This window comes from Paramormyrops kingsleyae, chromosome 23 (genome assembly GCF_048594095.1).
Source record: "Paramormyrops kingsleyae isolate MSU_618 chromosome 23, PKINGS_0.4, whole genome shotgun sequence".
Taxonomy (NCBI): domain Eukaryota; kingdom Metazoa; phylum Chordata; class Actinopteri; order Osteoglossiformes; family Mormyridae; genus Paramormyrops; species Paramormyrops kingsleyae.
Window position 1 is genome coordinate 656,464 of NC_132819.1, and position 20,642 is coordinate 677,105.

The 20,642-nt window shown below is 42.8% G+C and overlaps 1 protein-coding gene across 2 annotated transcripts in view; it reads right to left on the reverse strand.

The window, feature by feature from the left end:
• Positions 1 to 822: 822 nt before the first annotated feature.
• The window catches only part of LOC111841649 (uncharacterized), a 75,588-nt gene continuing 55,768 nt past the window's right edge, over positions 823 to 20,642 (reverse strand). Inside the window, exon 2 of one of the 2 annotated variants that reach the window (XM_072705773.1) lies at positions 823 to 7,525. In XM_072705773.1, coding sequence (XP_072561874.1) covers positions 1,966 to 6,954 — 4,989 coding nt within the window. In that variant the 5' untranslated portion in view covers positions 6,955 to 7,525 and the 3' untranslated portion in view covers positions 823 to 1,965. Of the gene's footprint in view, positions 7,529 to 20,642 lie in introns of both variants that reach the window. The other variant, XM_072705772.1, reaches the window with a different exon arrangement.

Here is a 20,642-nt window from a genome sequence, read left to right on the forward strand (position 1 = left end):
TCAGGGGTGTCAAACTCCAGTCCTGGAGGGCGAGAGCCCTGTGTAGCTTAGTTCTTTCCCTGTTGTACCACAAATGACTTGGACCAAGAGCTATGTGGTAATTAGCACAAGGAGTTGAATCAGGTGTGTTTTACATGAGAGGAAACCCAAAAATGTGCAGGGCTTTGGCCCTCCAGGACTGAAGTTTGACATTCCTGCTCTACCTCATTTGTATTTTGCATGAGTGCAGCAACACTATCACATAAATGGTGCTCATATAGTTTTTGCTTTGATGTAGTTTATAGATAATTATGAAAGTATTAATATAGGCAAGTTACATACAATTGGAAAATGACTAGAGGCACTATCAAATTTCTACCAAAGAAAAATGCATATTACAAGTACATATGTGACATGTGACAATTCGCCAAACTTTGGTATCCTACTCCCACCTAGTGGAGACCTGATGCATTTGCACTTGAAATCTGCTGTCATTTCTAGGATTTCACTGAAACAAGAGCAAAACTGCTATGAATATACAACTATTACTAGTAATTGCTTTTTATTGGAAAAAACGTGTATGAAAGAATGTTTTTGACAAAAGAAATTCAATAAAAAATATATAACTTTAGCCATATATAAAAGGTGACACTGGTAACAAAGAAACCCTGGAGACACAGATACTGCATCTCTCCAGGCACTGGAGCTCATTGTACATGAGTCTGGCGTGGTGCCCACGGTATGCTACAGCATGTGAGCAAGGAGGAAACCCCTGCAGAACACCTGGCACTGCACATTTCATTAGTTCTGATGCAGCCAAGTAAAGCATCGCTAAGCTTCCACTTACACTGCAGTTTTTATTTTTTTCCATACAAATGTATCATTAAGTACTTTGAAGCTTCTTTTTTTCTTGAAATATCAAACAGTTATTTAAAAGCATTGAAATAGATTGAGGTTTTATTTAAAGAAAACCTAGAATAGCAAGTATGAACATGGTTTTAGGCCATGTGTATACTTCAGGAACTACATCGAGGACTGGGATGTGGAAAGAGTGAACAATCACATTGTTACATTTGATTAAGAAAAATAAAAAATACCTACCCCTGCCACATCCCTCCCTTCTCTTTGTCAAGCAAACAATAAATCTAAATTATGCTTAGCCTAAAACATTTAAAACACTAATATACATTTTATACTACAAGCTGTATTTTCCCCACCTGTCTTCTCATTTCAATCTGGTATGACAGTCCAAAAAATGTAATTACAGTTATTCAGTTTTGCTAGTTAAAATTGAATATGCATTTTTGGAAAGGACCATACACAAGTCAGTTGGGTTAAATGCATTTTCTATTTCCTCTTTTTAAAACCACCCTTATTTTTATTGCCAGTGTTATGTAATTTGACTCTGATGCTTATAGTTACAAAGTGTCCTCCCAAAATACAGTAAGTAAAATCACAATCCAAGTGACAAAGCGGGTAACATTGTGAGTATATCTAACAGATATTGATGAAGTTTTAACAAAAAGTTCAACAGTTCCAAACCAAATGTTTCATGTTGTACGCTTTTAAAAAAACAAACAACTCGTATAAAAACTGCACATAGCACACAGCAGAGACAAGACCATAAAATTAATATTTGATAATGACAGAAATCAACTAGAACAGACAATACTATTAGGATAAATTCACTGATATTGCTATACATCTATTATTTCCATACGTTGTCAACCAATTAGGGACAAAACCGTGGGCCTGAAGTTGTGAGAACAGTCATATATAAAACAAGTCTCTGGAAGTCCTTGTCTACAGGTATGCTTCGACTGAAGTCTTTTTGTGTTTTCTTAATCCATGTAAAGGTACATTTTAACATAAAAATCATTTGTATCTCAACAATATTCAGTAAGAATACATGGACCTGAATCATCAAAATGTATTCTCAACAGCCTTTTCCCAATTAAATCTGAACTTCTCAATTATGAGTGTATTTTACAGTCTAGGGTCAGTTAACGCTATGCTTCTGTTATTTTGCCTTTCTTCTCTCTTTCTTCCTACTGATTTTAACAAAGATATTAGTTTCAAACCACCTCTCCCAGCACCACGGCAAGCAATCTTATGCCTCCTTAGGAGAATTCCATTCCAAAAATGCGACGGGCATCGTGAACAAGAGTAAGACCCTTGGACAAGATGGAATGTTCGATGACCAAGTGCTGCAAATAAGCGTCGATGGCGCTTCCCACAGACAAGGCACACCAAACGTGCTTGGCGGGAACTGGATCTTGGAGGGTGTCTTATAGCACAATGTACCAACAGTGCAGCCTGTCGGGGAAATGTGGTGCTTGGACAATAGGGGCATGGAAAGCGTTTCTGGGGAACTCCTAAAGATGACAGACATCCAAAGCTTAGTGTACCTCCATGCCACGAACTCTGCATTCCCCTCAACTGAAGAAACTGTGCCAGGTTCTTCCTCAGCAGCGGTTGGTGGAATCTTCTCTTCTTTCGTTTAGCTCTGTTATGATTTTTCCTTTGGGCAGACATGCACATTGCATTATCCTTCTCTCCCTTTGCCTCTCTGGATAAGCTTGAATCTTTTCCTTTTTTTATCTTTTGTTTTCTTACATGAGACTGTGTTTGATGGTTTTGGAGATTCATATTAGAAGTCTTCATATCAACTGCATGACGGTGCTGCTGCAGCTGGGAGGGCGGCAGAAAAAGGGACGAAGGAGTGAGAAGGCTGGCTGAAGCAGTTTGGTGAAGGGGCTCCCCTTTAATAGTTGTAGCCTGTTGGTGGTTATGGTTTATAGTGGAATGATTGGGGGGGATGTGGGAAAGTGAGGAAGCATGAGTATTTAAAGGACTTGTTTCTGGAAGGTAGAACAGAGGAGAAAGGCAAGATGAAGACTGAGGAGGGGGTGGCTGTTGTGTTTGTGGGACAGCAGAATGGGTCTGAGGACCACTATGAGCTCCACTAGGAGGCACAAGCTGAAGCAGGGTATTTGTGGCCACTTCACTCTCAGGTATTGAATTATTACTTGCATGTACTCCGGATTCATCTCTAACTCCAGGTGTGTTAGCCTGCCTAGTTCGAGGCAAACCATGTTGAGACAGTCTGTGCCTTGTTAAACTGTTAGCATATGCAAAAGCCTTTCCACACACTTCACAGCAAAAAAGCTTCTCCCCACTTCCATGAACAGCTTGATGATGAGCCGTTAAGTGAAAGTGATGTCGGAAAGCCTTCCAGCAAACCGCGCAAGTGTAGAGTCTGGGTGGTGGCTGGCTGCTGGACCCTTGAGTCTTATCCTGAGAATAAAAGTAGGAATTTCCTTGATCACTTGCTTGGCTCATGCTAGCCCCTGGGGTTGGAGCAGAACTGTTGTTACTGTTGCATGCTCCTGCTGCTGTTGCCTCATCTCCAAAATGCCCTTTCTCATGGAGTTTTCCATGTCTCTTCAGGCTCTGTGCATAACCAAAATCTTTTCCACATAAGCCACATTTATAGTTTTTCTCGCCTGAATGAACTGTGCGGTGTTTGCTGAGGTGAAATGCCTCGCGGAAGTTTTTGCCACAAATAGGGCAGCGGTGAGGCTTCTCCCCTGTATGAATACGGTCATGCCGGCGAAGAGTTTCACGACGGCTGAAGCCACGTCCACAGACACTACACAGATATGGTCGTTCAGTCCCATCTTTCCCAGCACCACCTCCACTTTGGGTGTTACGTTTTCGTTTAGTGCCCTCACCGTCGGATCTGGGCTCTTTCTTTGGCCGTGGCTTACGAGGCCTCTTGGGTTTGATGTTTGGGGCCTGTTGGGGGTGTTGTTCACTGGGCTGTGTTAAACTCATCATACCATTTCCCATGCATCCATCATTTTCACCTGATCTGAACATCTTATCCACCCCAGATGTAGATGTGGGGCCACCTGGTGAGACACCAAGAGAACCAAAGCCTAGACCCCCTAACAAACCCCCAATAATATCTCTACGTTCTTCTCGACTTCCCGCATTATTATGCTCCCCTGGAATACACGAGGCTGCGGCAGCTGCAGCAATAGCCGACATTGCACTGCTGACAGAACTGGTAACATCATCTTCTGAATCATCCAACAAAGAGGACAGAGGAAGATGTGGTTGCTGTTGGTGCTGCTGCTGTTGAGTTTGGCTCTGAGGGTGCGGGTGCAGAGTAGGGGCTAGTGGGGCTTTCCTGAGTGCTGGCCCAGCCATTCCATTACCACAGGAAGACTCCCCAGCATAACAAGGAGATGGGTTCACATGGGAACGATGTTGCTTGTAATCTGCCCGGTAGTCATCACCCCGATAAGATACTTGGTAACGATTCCTTGAAAATTCAGCATCATACTTTCCTTCAGATTTACTCCTGTCTGCATCCCCATCTCTTCCCTGTTGAAATATGTTCCCACAAGATAATGCAGTCTTTTCCTCTTCCTCCTCATCCTCATCAACCCCCATTATACATTCTCCCTCTTCTTCCTGAGTCTTATCATATACTATCGTCTCACCTGTAAGTTGTCCCCCTTGGTATGCCCCTGGAGCTATCATTCCAGTTTTACTGCTTTTGAGCCCAAACGAGTCCTCTCCTCCAACAGTCAGAGAACTATTGTCACCACTATTACTCGCCTTGGATCTCGAGCCCCGTCCAGGCTTGCCACATGTACCTGAAGCTGCATGATTCAGCAGAGATGTGCTCTCACGAAAACATCGGCCACAGGCTGGGCACCGAAAAGGCTTATCTTCATGAATCTTCTCATGACGTGTGAGTGACTCGCGGCGGTTGAAAGAACGCTGACAAATTTGGCAGGAAAAAGGCCGAACTCCAGAATGGATAACACCATGCTGAAGGAGATGACCCCTTTTCTTAAACCTCTTGCCACATTCAGTGCAACAGTGAGTCTTCTCTGGGCTGGGACAAGATGATGAGGATGTGGGGACTGAGCATGACTGTTGCTGGAGAGCCTGCTGTTGTGGTTGCTGATGATGTGGATTGGATTGAGAAGTTACATCCTGGGTTGAGTGGGGGAGATTGGTCTCAGACTGATGGTGCTGATTGTGATTTGAATTGGGGTTTGTAATATGGTTGCCACCTGCAGAAGGCAACCCATGGCTGCGTAGATGCCTTCGCAGACTTGACAGATGAGTGAATGTCTTCCCACATTCTCCGCAATGATAGAGGGGCTCTGGTTCAGGCTGTGTCACAGTTGGTGCTATAGATCCTAAAGTGTCAGGTTTAGAAATTTGAGAATCATTTGTCACCAGGACTGAGGCAGATGTTGAGGAAGGGGCTGAAGATGAAGAAGAGGAAACGACTGAGGAGGTAGAAGACGGTGGTGTTGAGGTGAGAAGTGAGGAATGGTCATCATTAAGATTTGATATACTGACCCCTCCTCCCCCTCCAACAAGTCCTGAGCCTGCATTATGACCATGTCCCTCAGAGTTGGTGCTGGGGTCTCCGCTGTTATGACAGTTATTACTGCTATTATTATTGCTGTCAGATTTCCTTTGAGGCAAGTACCCAGCCATAGCTTTCTTTCTTCTGCCTCCTCCACCCCCCCCTGCATTTCCACCTGTACCACCTGTGTCTTTCCCTTCTTCCTTTGAAAGTGATAAATGGAGAGGTAAAGGAAGGGGCAAGCCAGTTTCTTGCTGCATCAAAGAAGCCAGCTGATTAGAAGATAGGACTGGAATTCCCTGGAAATCAAACCCACCCAGTGTGGAGGGCTGAGCTCCTGGATGTAAAGGATGATGGGAATGAGGGTGAGAATGAGGGTGGGGTAAGGTGTGTGGTGGAAGTTGTTGCTGTTGTTGCTGTTGAGGTGAGGGGTGACCATGGGTATGAGAGGGGTGAAGTGCGGGGGGTGGAGCTAGGCCTGAATTTGTGTCGGCACTGCCCTGTCCTAAACCCAAACTAAGATGGTTGTGGGTTCCTTGCTGAACCAAAAACTGCTCCAAACTAGCATTGGGTGGCACTCCAGAGAGAAAGTATTGATTTGCAGCTAGCATGCAACTAAACTGCTGGTGAAGACTTCGAGCATCAGGTTGGGTCCCAACCAGCTGTTGTCCAAGAGAAACTACAGCACTGCTGCTAGGAGGGTTATTAGATGTGGAAGTAGAGCTTGAAGGTGAGGGAGATGATGAAGAGGGGCCAGGGGAAGCTTGCGGAACAGACAGTCCTGGATGTAAAGGGGGTGGTGGTGGTGGCGGAGGAGCAGAAGTCACCACTCCTCCTATTACACCTGTTGCTCCTCCAACACTCCCTCCAGCAAAGTGTTCAAAACGACCCATTCCTGGATGCAACTGCTCCTGGGCTAGACCTGCTTCTGTTGGGTGAAAAGAACGCAAGAACTGTGGATATCCTGCCACTGATCCCCCACTTCCAGTACCACTATTTACACCCATCTTACTAGATTTCCGTGAGCTTTGCGAAGAGGCAGACTGAGCTTGTTGTGGAACAGGTGGAGGCGGGGCACTCATTTTGGCAAAAATAGAAGAGGAATCAGCAAAAGCATTGCTTCTAGATCCTTGCAACGATCCCAGGCCAATTCCAGAAAGGAGGCTTCCTGAGGTTTCACCCTGCTGCTGCTGTTGCTGCTGCTGCTGGAGCTGTTGCTGGTGTTGATGTAGCTGAACTTGTTGCTGATGTTGCAGCTGCCTTTCCAAGCCAAGGCCTTTAAACTGGTGGGCCTGATGTCCACTAAGCATCTCCAAAATGTCCACTGGATACTTTCCAAACTGGAACATTTCCCACTCACTGGCACTTGGTGGTGGTGCTGGAACAACTCCTGCTCCAGAGGCTGCAACAATGATACCACCAGCACTCAATGAGGAACTGCGGCCTGAAGCAATGGTGCTTCGGGAACTGCCTGCTCCAGAACCACCTCCTGCTCTGCTGCTGCCACCTCCGGTTCCTGAAGCACTGTTGCTCTCTCTGCCTCTGGATGGTGATCTGCTATTCCCCCCACTTTCCATTAAGGAGAAGTGGGCACAGAACTCATTAAAGGTCTTTATTAAGATTTTTTTTGTTCTTTGTAGCGTTCCAGTGTGTTTACAGTATAGATTTCACTCCTGTGATTTTTCAAATGCCTGAAAGTGTCATAGATTACTACAATGACATTATTGATGAGAAAAGACTTAAGTTCTTCGCCTGCTTTTTGATAGAGAAAACTGGTAACTTTTCCATACTACTGGACTGCAATCGTTTGAACATCAGTTTGTATTGAACTTCTTGTCCATAATTCATATGATTAATTTCCATAAATCCTTCCTTTAAATATGTAATTTTGCTACGTTTTGGCTGTTTATATAGCTACAGCCTTGATTTTTATAATAGTTTTTGCTATTAAGACATCTGTATTTCCTTGTCCTTTTCAGTCTGATTTTAAGTGCAACAGCCTTTGGTACAGGTGTGTTCATAAACAGCCTCTTTTCTCACTGCCCAATTTTCTTCTTTTGTATCAGGATTTTACAGTGATACCATTTTTCGTCAGGTTCCAGTGTTTTTGGTAAGGTCTGGAAAGTCTCCTTTCCGTTTTCACAGCTCCTGCTGAGAGGAAAAATGATGAAAGTCAGCTTTATTTTGTTTGAAACAGCAGTAACAGCTACTTAAAAACACCATTTAAACAGAATTGGTGCGGCTGGAAACGACAGCATTGTATTCCCTGGACAGCCCTGTCACTTGCCCCTCTCAACTAACCTGTACTTGTCCCATACTCTCCAACGTGCACAATTTCTATACATACTGAATGGATCACTTGGAAATGTGAAAGATACATGCATTTTTACCTGAATGCTGTCAGTCCCCGCTGTGATATGTAGGGTATGAAGTATTCTAATTTAGGGCACATTCCACATACATGACAATTTACAAAATGTTTCTGCACCAGTTCGATGGTTACTTGTAATTATTTGTGTATGTTTTAATGTTCATATTTGAAAATATTATTTACATTTATGTTTAAATATACATGTATTCTATTTATTTCTCATTTGTACTATGACCAAAGTTTTCTGTGACATAACAGTCAGAACTATAAGAGATACACTAATGGTATATGGAGATCTGAAGAAGCCACTCAGTTTTATTTCCCCTGTGCATACATGCAACTCATATATGTAATTGATATATACAGGGTGTCCATAAAATCTCTTTACAATTTCAAAAATTTATTACAAAGGCAAATGAAAAGACAGATAGGAGGAAATTATTACAAAATGAGACGTATATATTTAAGTTTTTTGCCTCATTTAATACACCTCTATATGGGCACCATTAGTTGCACAAAGCATATGAAGACGGTACTTGATTTCTTTTTTTTTTATATATTCCCTCCACCACCCCCCTCTGCGGAGGACTGCTCTATTTTATTTTTATTTTTTTTCTCAACAGGAGAGGGAGAGAGAAAAAAAAAGAAGGAGAGAGGGAGGGAGAAAAAACACAGATTATCTGCTTAAAAAAAAAAAATTTAAAAAACAGCAGAGAAACTAGTTTCTCTGCTGTTGAGACTCGATTTCTTGCCATGTTCGCTGCAGCATACCCTCATCAATGGTTGCAAATATGAGTTATATGTTGTATGTGTAACCAATGTTTTTATCCAAAAAGACTCACAATAAAGAAGACATACTATTCATGTGTGCTTCTAGGGATTTGAATCCACAAGCTGATAGCAAAAGCTGAGCTACTAGGGAATTGTTGTGACTATAGTAAATCATGCTTTAGTTTAAAGTGGTCACGAAATACTTAAATTGAATTCACAATTCCGCTGTTACAGAATGAGACCGATATTGGTTTAAAAGAAAACATCTCATTTTTCAAAACGGGGGTATTCCATGAAAGTAGCTAAAGAAAGGCAGACTTTCCTGAAAAAGTCAGACTCAACCTAGCTCCATCTCTAAACTTAGCCTCATGTCGTTCCACGAACACAGTTCAGTTTTAACTAATCATGGCTCATTCAAGACAGACTTGCATAGTCTCACATAAATATCGTGGGTGTGCGCACTAAGAAGCCCACATAAATGGATGAACGATAGATTGACCAAATGAGTCGGAAAGCCTGTAAATGACAACGCTTAACTAAGCGAGACAGTTAACCTGGTCCACAGCAAACTTGTAAATTACCATGGTAACTCAGTGGGGATTCATTTAAGACACGTTGATGGAACGGAACTCTCACTTAAATAAGACAGACTTATCAAAATAAGCGAGACTTTCCCTTAATCCTGCTTCGTGGAATACCCCCCAGGGCAATTATACAATATGGAGGACGGCTATCAAAATAAATAAATAACTTATTTACAGCGTGTACAAGGGATTAGCTGCAAATCAACAAGAACCGTATTTACAAATCAAAGTATTTTGACGTTTGGTTCTTTCTCTTAGACTATACTAATTCCACACCCACAAAACAAGAAATATTGGCTAACAAGTGACTATCTTGTTCGACGACTGAGCACACATTCCATAGCTGAGCAAAGCTTGGGGGTACGAATGCAGGGTCAGGCTGTTTATCTGTTGCCCTAAGAACAAGTGACTGCTTCAATTGTGGAGCCACCCATCTCAAAATCTGAGCTCTTCCAATTTGTCAGTCTTATGTGCCTGAAAAGTTTGAAAAAGATTAGTACAATACTTTCATGTTTTACTGAATATCTGTGTTTGCAATGCCAAGTGTCCTCTACAGCTGCAGTTTCCCTCCATTGCTGCCACACTGCACTGTTGCTTAATTTTTGGGTCAATTTGTCTGAAAATTAAACCAGGTATAAATCTTCATACATATCTTCATTCTCAATAATAAGATCCACCAAATATTTTTTGACTTCACAATCACAAGTTCAAATAGTCTCCTTTCACCTTTCCCTTTGATGCCACTAATGCCTCGTCTCCAACACAGACTGGTTTTTGCTTGGTGTCTTTTGACAACCTGCCTACGCTTGCACCAGTTTAAAAAAAATAATATAACAGAAATGTTACATAGACCGACGTGAGAGTAAAGTAAAGGTTCATATTCCGCTTTTCAGATTTAAGTTTTTCTAAGTTAATTTTAAGTTTTAATACAACCACTTTTGGATTTTAAGTTTTTATAAGCTACTGAACCAAAAATTTGAGCCTCTGTCTCCATTGTCTGTACCCACTTTTGTTTCCTTAAAAGCCTGCATTTCTCCCCAGCCTGTGTTTATTCTCATTCGCTGTTTTACTGCTGTCCTTTCAAGGAACACACAATAAAAGAAATGTAACTTTTTTCTGAGCACCTCATGACCTCTTCACCACTAAATCACAATATTTTTTAAACATGTTGCAGGTCGAATAATTAATTATTAAATTTGGCCAGGAGATCGATCTTTCGTTGTTCACAGAATAAAAAACTATGTAACATTATTATTAGAGATCCACCGATATTTCGGGCCGAAATTTTGCATTTTTTATGTATCGGCATTGCCTGATATCCGAGTGCACTACGCCAATTTACAGACAGGCACGTCTGCAGGCAGCCCAGTGTTATTGTTGCTGTGTAACACGTGACCCATGCTGCCTTGTGCAGGACCCCAGCCAGAAGTTTTGGAAGAGTACTGGGAGAAAACGGTATGGCTTAAATTCTGATCTTTAAAAGACCTATTTATTTAACTGGTTTGCTATGAAATGTTGCTTTAAAAGAAAATGCGAGCGCTTTTGAAAGAGAACGCGAATTACGCTGTCGGGAATTGGGGTAATGATAATGAGCCTTCAACCAACTGTAGCTTACAGGTAACGTTAAGGATCATTGATTCTGATAGAGTTAGTTTTGTGCGTTTCTTAGTGGGCTCACAGACCGTTAAAAATCATTTTAATTGTTAATATTTTAAATATTACCATATCAGCCCGATGTTATCAGTTCTTTTTTTTTCTTCTTGTGTCGGAGAGTTTTACTCTGTGTGTGTGGGGCGGAGCAGGCAGCTCTCTCAAACACTGCAGCATGTGTGAGTTGCGTTACTCTGCCCCGATCACAAACAGCGCCTTTCTCAGAGACACAGAGCTGCTAAGAACAATGCATGGCAGAGAAAACAGTTTGTTCGAAAACGCGGTTACCATTCACTTGACTTATACGTCAACAATGTCACAATCACTAGGGGCTTGTGTTGTCCTTGCATACACGGCTGTGTAATACGACAAGGTTATTTTATTTTATTTTCTGCAATTGATAGATTCTGATTGTAAATTTGGCTTGTAAGCTATCTGTCTGCTAACAACATAAGCATCATGTTAGTGAAAGGTTTTGGGCCTTGTCCACTACTCATCATACCGTGATGCACTTAATAGTATTTTTTTTTCTTTCAAAATGTATTAGAGTGTAATTGTTTTAATAAGAACATAAGAACTATACAAACGAGAGGAGGCCATTTGGCCCATCGAGCTCGCTTGGGGAGAACTTAACTAATAGCTCAGAGTTGTTAAAATCTTATCTAGCTCTGATTTAAAGGAACCCAAGGATTCAGCTTGCACTATGTTATCAGGAAGACTATTCCATACTCTGACTACATGCTGTGTAAAGAAGTGCTTACTTAAATCCAGTTTGAAATGTTCTCCCGCTAATTTCCACCTATGGCCACGAGTTCTTGTATTTGAACTAATGCTGAAGTAACTATTTACTTGAATGTGCATGGAATACTGGAATTGTACAATGAATTGAAGATGAAGGCACTATAATAAAAATGCTAACCTTGCATTTTTTCTTCTGTTTTAGTAATTACTGTCTGAAGGCAGAACAAAAATCTAATCCTGTATGGCAGCATTTCACCAAGCCAACACCAGGAAAAGCCAGGTGCAATATCTGCAGCAGGCTGGTGAGCTTGGGAGCTGAAGGAGTTTGCTGCTATATTGTGCACTAAAGAGATTCTGATGCTGCTACTTTTATTGTTTATAAGTTTAAGTTGTTTACAAGTTGTATTCTGTTTTTGTTATTTAAGTTTATATTTAAATTTACACAAGACAGTATTCAATAAATGCTGTGATAGCCCGTCCCACTTTCACTGACATTATAATTCCAAATTCTGAGACCAGCTTCTTGTTGGCAATGTGCCGTAGCTGTCTTTTCTGGCCCGTTGCCAATTTTTTTTGTGGTGGAAATGTGCAGAACCAGTTCTGGATTGTGAGAAAGCCCTACACTGCATTGATGTAAACTAGACATAAGAAGCGCTAATTCAATTTTAAGATAAGATCAAGATACTTTATTAATCCAAAGGGAAATTCTTGGCCATTAACATGCTCAGTGCAACCAAAACGGAAACACCGGATCATCTGCTAAAGTATTCGACAGCACAGACGTCATTAGACATTTAATATAATGTACCATATAACTGTGATAAGTAGGAGTGTAACGGTACAGATATATCTAATGAAAATTTTCGGTACGGGTCATATGTACCGAACGAATGCAGCAAATATAGAAACTTTGTGTGCTTGTGCATTTCCCCCGAGCAATATTCGGAAAGGGGTGGATTAAGCCGTGCCACTACGCACTACGCATGCATCCTAATGTAGGCTGCCTAGGGATACCCTGGCTATACAGAAAGGGTGGTACTGTTCACCCTGTCATTGGCAATTGGTATCAGCCAATTTTGATTCCAGTGAGAAGTGATTGGTATTGGTCAATTCTGATTCCAGTGATTGGCCACAAAAACCCTGATCAGAGTATCGGATCACGTCTCTGCTACCTGTGACTTCATTCCAGCCTGCCCGCCATTCTGCCTGAGATATTTCTCCTACTTAGGGCTGCACAGTTCTGGATAAAATGTGAATCGCAATTCATTTGCTTAGAATTCAGATCGCGATTCTCTGTAATGATTTTTTTTCCTGCACTCAAACTGCAAAAGAAAACACAACAAAACATGACTGTGCCAAACATATTACTAATCCAGGATCAGCATATCAACTTCTGACAATAGCACGGAAAGGCACAATTGGCCATTCCATTAGGGTAACCAAAACTGCCATACCAAAAGTGAGAGTGGGGTACTTTTTAGTACTTCGGTACTTAGGGTGGGACTTCAAACACTTTCTCTGTCAAACGTTTATGCAAATAGCCTGCCTCTGAAACGCAATACAACCGCCATCTTGAGAACAGTTACAAACCCAGAAAATAATAATAAATATAATAATGGGTGCGTGGACAAATGAAGTGACTCAAGCTTTAACTGATCTGGTTGGAAGAATCAGGATAGGATAAAATTAAATATTTTGTACAGGACAGCATGGTACTGGAAAATTTCTATGAATTGCAATGTGATTTTGTTGTAATAAATATTGGGGCATTTATAAAACAAAAAAAAAAGGAGTTAAATTTCATAATTTAAACAGCAAGGATGAAAATGATCATGATTGTCTCAGAGAACACATGCAGTGGTCATGCAAAAGCAGTGGAAGTAAACTATAAACTGATTTTTTTTATACATACACTAGATAATCTGGAAAAGGAATAATAATTAAAATGGCAAAACTTGATCATGGCAATGGTTTGGTTTTCTGCCATCAGACATAGACCAAACAAATCCTCGTTGCAAAGTCTGTTTAAAAACTGTTGCAACCAAAGGAAGCAGCACGACAAATTTATTCCAGCACCTAAAGCAGAGGCACACAGCAGAGTGGGAGAAGTGCAGCTCCCAGCGAAATGAAAATACCCGCAGCACCAGCACAACATCCAAAGTTAAGCAAGCAACCGTCCCTGACACATTTTCGAACTGTGTGCCATATGATAAGAATGGGGCACGGTGGAAGGCGATAAACACTGTCGCGATGTATTTTGCAAAAGACATGGGTCAACATACATGTATACTTTGGAAAAGCCGAGATTCATTAACATGCTAAAAGTTCTTACAAGTTTCTAAAAGTGTTTACAATGGCGTGGTCTGCCATCTCACAAGCATCTTTTTTGGCTTGTCAGATTGCACTTTAATGGTAAAGTAAAAAAACAAAACAAAATAAAAGTTAAAACTTGTTTTGAACCATTTGTCATCTGTAGTTTGATTTTGGATAGGGGAGGGGAAAATCGATTAAAATCGAAAATAGGATTTATTGTGAAAAAAAAATTTATTTTATTTTTAGGCCATATCGCCCAGCTCTACTATGAGTGTAAAAATGTTTTAGCAAAACCTAAACTCCCAGCACTATAATATTCATTTACAGAACTGAAAGTAAGAAAAAGCCTTATCTTAATCTAGCTGACTGGTGAAGTGAGAATTGCATGTGCACAACATGCAATGTTGGTATTAATATCGCAAATCTGTCCAGCCCTATAATAAACTACAGCCATTTTTCAAATTTAGTACAAAATACCCCACTTCATGCTGTATTGTCATTCAGAGCTGGTACCGGTTTTTATGCCAGTGGAAAACCACCTCGAAGTACCTTTTGGTACTTTCTTGAAGTTATTATTACATTATTACATGAAACAGCATTGTGAAACTATAATATTGCTAATTATCGATATCGCTCAATACAGGAAAAAATATCGTGATAATTTTTTTTGCCATATCGCCCAGCTCTACCTTCAGGGAACAGGCCTAAACCGTGAGACAATGTTGCGACGTGGCATTTTTCCCCCTCTAGACACAGTAAAAATGCCCACATTTTACTCATTTGATCACATCTTCAAGAACTACAACGGATGATGTTCCATAAATGTGTCAATGTTTGGCTACTGCAAAGTAAAGCTTCATTACAGCATAATGCAGGTAATACACAATGTTGATTATGTGCTCCTGACCAGGGCTGGACTGGGACCAAAAAATTGCCCTGGCATTTTTTGGTCACGGCGGCCCACTATGATTATTTATACGATATGCGAAAGCACATGACATACCAGATGATATATGTGCACGTTGTGTGATTTCAAAAATTAAAATAAAGCGTTATTGTAAATAAAGCTAGTGTCATTTTTCTGGTTACCTATCAATGATAAATCATCCATTTCAGCAAAGCAAAGTTTTACTCAGTGCTACTCTGTGCAACTGGGTTTTGGACTTCCTCACCAACAGACCACAGCATGTGAGGATCGGCAAAAACACCTCAATCACAATGATCCTCAACACTGGCACGCCACAGGGAAGCGTTCTGAGCCCAATGCTGTACTCCCTGTTTACACATGACTGTGTGTCCAGGCCCAGCTCCAACACAATCATCAAATTTGCTGATGATACCACCGTTGTGGGCCTGATCAGCAAGAACGACAAGACAGCCTACAGAGAGGAGGTGAGACTCTTGGCAGAGTGGTATCAGGAGAACAACCTCTCTCTCAACGTCAGCAAAACCAAGGAGATGGTTTTGGATTTTAGGAGGCAGGATGCAGCTCATCCCCCTATCTACATCAGAGGTGCTGTGGAAAGGGTCAGCAGCTTCAGGCTCCTTGGGGTCACCCTCAGTGCCAACCTCAAGTCCTCAGTACATACAGCAGCGGTCACCAAAAAAGCCCACCAACGACTTCACTTCCTCTGACGCCTAAAGAAGGCTGGGGTTTCCACCTCTGTCCTCACCAGCTTCTACAGGTGCGCTGTGGAGTCTATCCTCACAGGGAGTGTTGCGTCTTGGTATGGCAGCTGCACTGCTCAGGACAAGAAAGCTCTACAGAGGGTGGTGAAAACAGCTCAGAGGATCACAGGCACACCACTCCCTGCAATAACGGACATTTATAACACGCGCTGTCTCTGGAAAACTAAGAGAATCCTGAAAGACCCCAGCCACCCTGCACTGGCACGTTTTACTTTCCTGCCATAAGGCAAGAGACTCAGGACAATTCACTCACGCACAACCCGATTCAGGAACAGTTTTTACCCCAGTGCTATCAGGCTATTCAACACACAGTAACAGCAACTTATTCCACACTATGCACTGACACTTTACCTATTTATTATTTATTGCTGCTGCACTACTTTGTCTTCTATGTCCTCTGTGTATTATGTCTTATGTTTTGTCTGTGAGGGAGGGGTTTTCAAGTAAGAATTTCATTGTGCTCTGTACGCTGTACTTTGTACATATGATAAACTTCAAACTAATATTACATGATAACTGTAAGCTGTAACTGGAAAGCTAAAAAAGTTGGACACTGAATCTACTCATAGCATTATTTAAAAATTAAGGCTATGAAGGCAATTCTCTCTCTCATACACAGTTTGTGCACAAAACTGTATTTTTGTACACAAATGAAATCTCTATAGGCTAATATTATTATGCATGTTTTAAGTCTGTAATAATTAATAAGTCTTGTAATAATTTCCTATGTTGAGCATTTGCATGGCCCAGATACTATTCAGTGAAGGTGTGTCTAATAATTTTTTATAATTTTAAAATTGTATTAAGTCTAACTCTTCTTGTTTCTTATTTTACGTTTTCTGTTTTAATTCACTATTATTCTTCCTATTATTATTATTACACACATCCTACACATTGTCATTTTTAACTCTGACTGTGTGCAAGCTTACGTGTAGGCAACCTCCCCCCCCCCCCAACTCACTCTCTATCACACACACACACACACACACACACAACAGCCCTTTGCACTCTCTACATGAAACATCCCTCTTCATTAACATTTCAGCTACTTTTTACCGGGCTGGACAGTAGCTAATCTGACTTCTTCCTCAATCTTTCCCTGGGCCACATCTCTCTCCTCATCCTTCTCCTCCGACATATCTCCCTGAATCGCTAATTCTGCCTCCTCGTCCGGCCCTGCACCAGCTGCTGCAGCAGTAGAACTTATGGTGGCAAACATATCGGTAAGTTCTGTGCATTTTGCTGCGTCCACTTGAAGGGTTCTTTTGCCTTTTCTCTCTGAGCTTTTCTGCGCCCCCCCTTGCGCTTTTTTTGTTTGTCCATAGCCACTCCTCTCTAACTCTGGTCAGCTCAAATGGCAAAATTTGATAACCTTCAAAAGGGGCAGGCCGAGGAAGGCTGAGAGATTTCATTGGATTAGCCTAATGTCCTTCAACCAATAGGACGTCGCAGTCCATAAAAATTATTTATAATATACTTCTTTGGGTAAATTATGAAAGCTCTGGGCCGGCCCAAAAATGTGCGTCGGCCCACCAGGCATTGCTCGGTACGCCAGATGGCCAATCCAGCCCTGCTCCTGACTAATACATAGTGTTGTAGTCAAGACCGCCTAAACCGAGACCAAGACATTGCCGAGACCGGAGGGTATCAAGACCAAGACCAAGACACACAAAGGCGAGACCAAGACCAAGACCGAAAACAGACTAGGGCTAGAATCGACATCACATTACCCAGATCAACTGTAGAGAAAAAAGGTATTGTTGTAAAGTGTCATTACTCGTTAAATCAAATTCATGTTATCTTTTCAATTATATTGTCCATATGTCTCTCATTTAAAATCTCCCAGATTTGTCATAGTTACGAGACCTGATGGAAAATATTCTCAGCAATCCTCTCCTATAACCATTTTATCAGACCTCGTCAAGGGAAAGAGATGGGATGTACCAGAAAGATGTTCATATTAAGTCTCTTATACCAGGGACAGAGGCCTCGGGTAAGCTATGAATACAGCTATGTAATGATCCTTTGCTTTGAATTGAAGAGAATGGAGAGAATGAGCCTCCAGATTGACTTGCACCTCCAAGACCGTGCTTTGTAATCAATGTAAAATACCTAATTTATTTGGATTATAACTATGCTATAGACTTCGCGGACATTTTCGGACATTTCTTTGCCGATGTATGATACGATGTGTATGATGTGTGTGGACTGTGAAGCACTGGCAGTGTCCGTGAAGAAAATGTATAAAATGTAACATTTTTTAAATGGATGCATCTGACTGGTTGCATTTGAATTGAGGCGCGTAATAAATAATGATACTGTTCTGTGAGGATGTGCAGTTTTCTCTTTTTTTCCCCATCCCATCGAGACCGCTATGTCCGAGACCAAGACAAGACCGAGACCAAATAGAGTCGAGACCAAGACAAGACCGAGACCACAAAAAATTGGTCTCGAGAACTACAACACTACTAATACAGTACAATTTCCCGTGATTACATCTCTACCATGACAACTGACCAAAGAACTATGGCCATGTTCACACCAGGTATTAACATGCATCCTGGTGATCCAATCACAAGTGGACAGTGCTAAATACAGGTGTGAACTCACCCAAAATGCGTTGAAAACGCATCGAGATCCGATCACTCAAACCGCATTCAGAGGTGGTCTGGGACACATATGACCTCATTCTTATAGCAGTGTGAACGTGAATGTGTCCCGGGCTGCACTGAAGGACCGCCTACTCAGCTGATGTCGTGTGGGTGCAAGTAGGTATGTACTCATTAGATGCGCAAATGGTATTTGACATATGATTTAGAATGTATGTCAGTGCAGAGTGGGCCATTGTGTACTAAACTGCCATGTGAAAAACAATGCATCTTTTTCCCTACAACACCAAAAAATAACTTTGAATCTACTGGGAAGGTTTAATATCGGACTGTCATGACCCATTCGCATGAAAACATTATTTAAGTGTGCATTATTAAGGTTCCGTGCAAATTTGTGGGGAAAAAAACTGTAAGAAGTGATTTATTAAAGACGTTTTAAAATTTGCACAGATCATATATTTAATGTGCACTTTGATGAAGCTTCCTTATTTTTGTCAAAGCATCTCCATGCTTTATTAACATTGCTGAAATGTGCTTGTAGAAATTACAGAAACAAAATTAAAGTGTGTAGGTACCGTATTTTGTGCACTATAAGGCGCACTTAAAAGCCTTTAATTTTCAGAAAAATCCACGGTGCGCCTTTAAATTCGGTGCGCCTTATATGTACACAGAGTTCGAAAATCTGTAAAAATGTTGTCGTGCATTTTAGTAAGCGCTCCGCTTGACTGACTGTCGGACCATTTCCTGCCGACATAGGGACGTAGTAATAAGTACACTACGTACGCTGGCAGCGATAAACCAATCGCAGCACATTACGTAAAGCCAGACTTCCCTCTCCCCGGCCACTTCATCCAGCTCCTCTGGGGGAATCCCGAGGCGTTCCCAGGCCAGCCGAGAGACATAGTCCCTCCAGCGTGTCCTGGGTCTTCCCCAGGGCCTCCTCCCAGTGGGACATGCCCGGAACACCTCACCAGGGAGGCGTCCAGGAGGCATCCTAATCAGATGCCCAAGCCACCTCATCTGACTCCTCTCAATGCGGAGGAGCAGCGGCTCTACTCTGAGTCCCTCCCGAATGACCGAGCTCCTCACCCTCTCTCTAAGGGAAAGCCCAGCCACCCTGCGAAGGAAACTCATTTCGGCCGCTTGCACTCGCGATCTCGTTCTTTTGGTCACCATCCACAGCTCATGACCATAGATGAGGGTAGGAACGTAGATCGACTGGTAAATCGAGAGCTTCGCCTTTTGGCTCAGCTCCTTCTTCACCATGACAGACCGATGCAGCGCCCGCATCACTGTGGACGCCGCACCGATCCGCCTGTCGACCTCCCGCTCCATCGTCCCCCCACTCTTGAACAAGACCCCATGATACTTAAACTCCTCCACTTCAGGAAGGATCCCATCCCCGACCCGGAGAGAGCATTCAACCCTTTACCGGCTGAGGACCATGGTCTCAGATTTGGAGGTGCTGATTCTCATCCCTGCCGCTTCACACTCGGCTGCGAACTGTCCCAGCGAGAGCCGAAGGTCACAGTCCGATGAGGCAAACAGGACCACATCATCTGCAAAAAGCAGAGACCTGATCCTGAGGTCACCAAACCAGACACCCTCAACGCCCTGGCTGCGCCTAGAAATTCTGTCCAAGTTATGAACAGAATCGGTGACAAAGGGCAGCCCTGACGGAGTCCAACCCTCACCGGAAACAAGTCCGACTTATTGCCGCCCATGCGGACCAGACTCTGGCACCGGTCATACAGGGACCAAACAGCCCTTAAAAGGAAGCCCGGCACCCCATACTCCCAGAGCACCCCCCACAGGACTCCCCAGAGGGACACGGTCAAATGCCTTCTCCACAAAACACATGTAGACTGGTTGGACAAATTCCCATGAACCCTCCAGAACCCTGCGGAGAATATAGAGCTGGTCCACTGTTCCACGGCCGGGGCGAAAACCACACTGCTCCTCCTGAATCAGAGGTTAGACAATCCGGTGGACCCTCCTCTCCAGAACCCCCGAATAGACCTTACCAGGGAGGCTGAGGAGTGTGATCCCCCTATAGTTGGAGCACACCCTCTGGTCCCCCTTCTTAAAGAGGGGGACCACCACCCCGGTCTGCCAGTCCAGAGGCACTGCCCCCGATGTGCACGCGATGCTGCAGATGCGTGTTAACCAAGACCCCCACAGCATCCAGAGCCTTAAGGAACTCTGAGCGGATCTCATCCATCCCCAGGGCTCGGCCACCAAGGAGCTTTTTAACCACCTCAGCGACCTCCGCCCCCGAGATAGGGGAGTCCACACCCAAGTCCCCATACTCTGCTTCCACATCGGAAGGCGTGTCGGTGGGATTGAGAAGGTCTTCGCAGTACTCCTTCCACCGACCCAAAACGTCCTGGGTTGAGGTCAGCAGCACCCCCTCCCCACCATAAAGTGTTGATGTTGCACCACTTTCCCACCCGGAGCCACCGGATGGTGGACCAGAATCGCCTCGAAGCCGTCCGGAAGTCGTTTTCCATGGCCTCGCCAAACTCCTCCCAAACCCG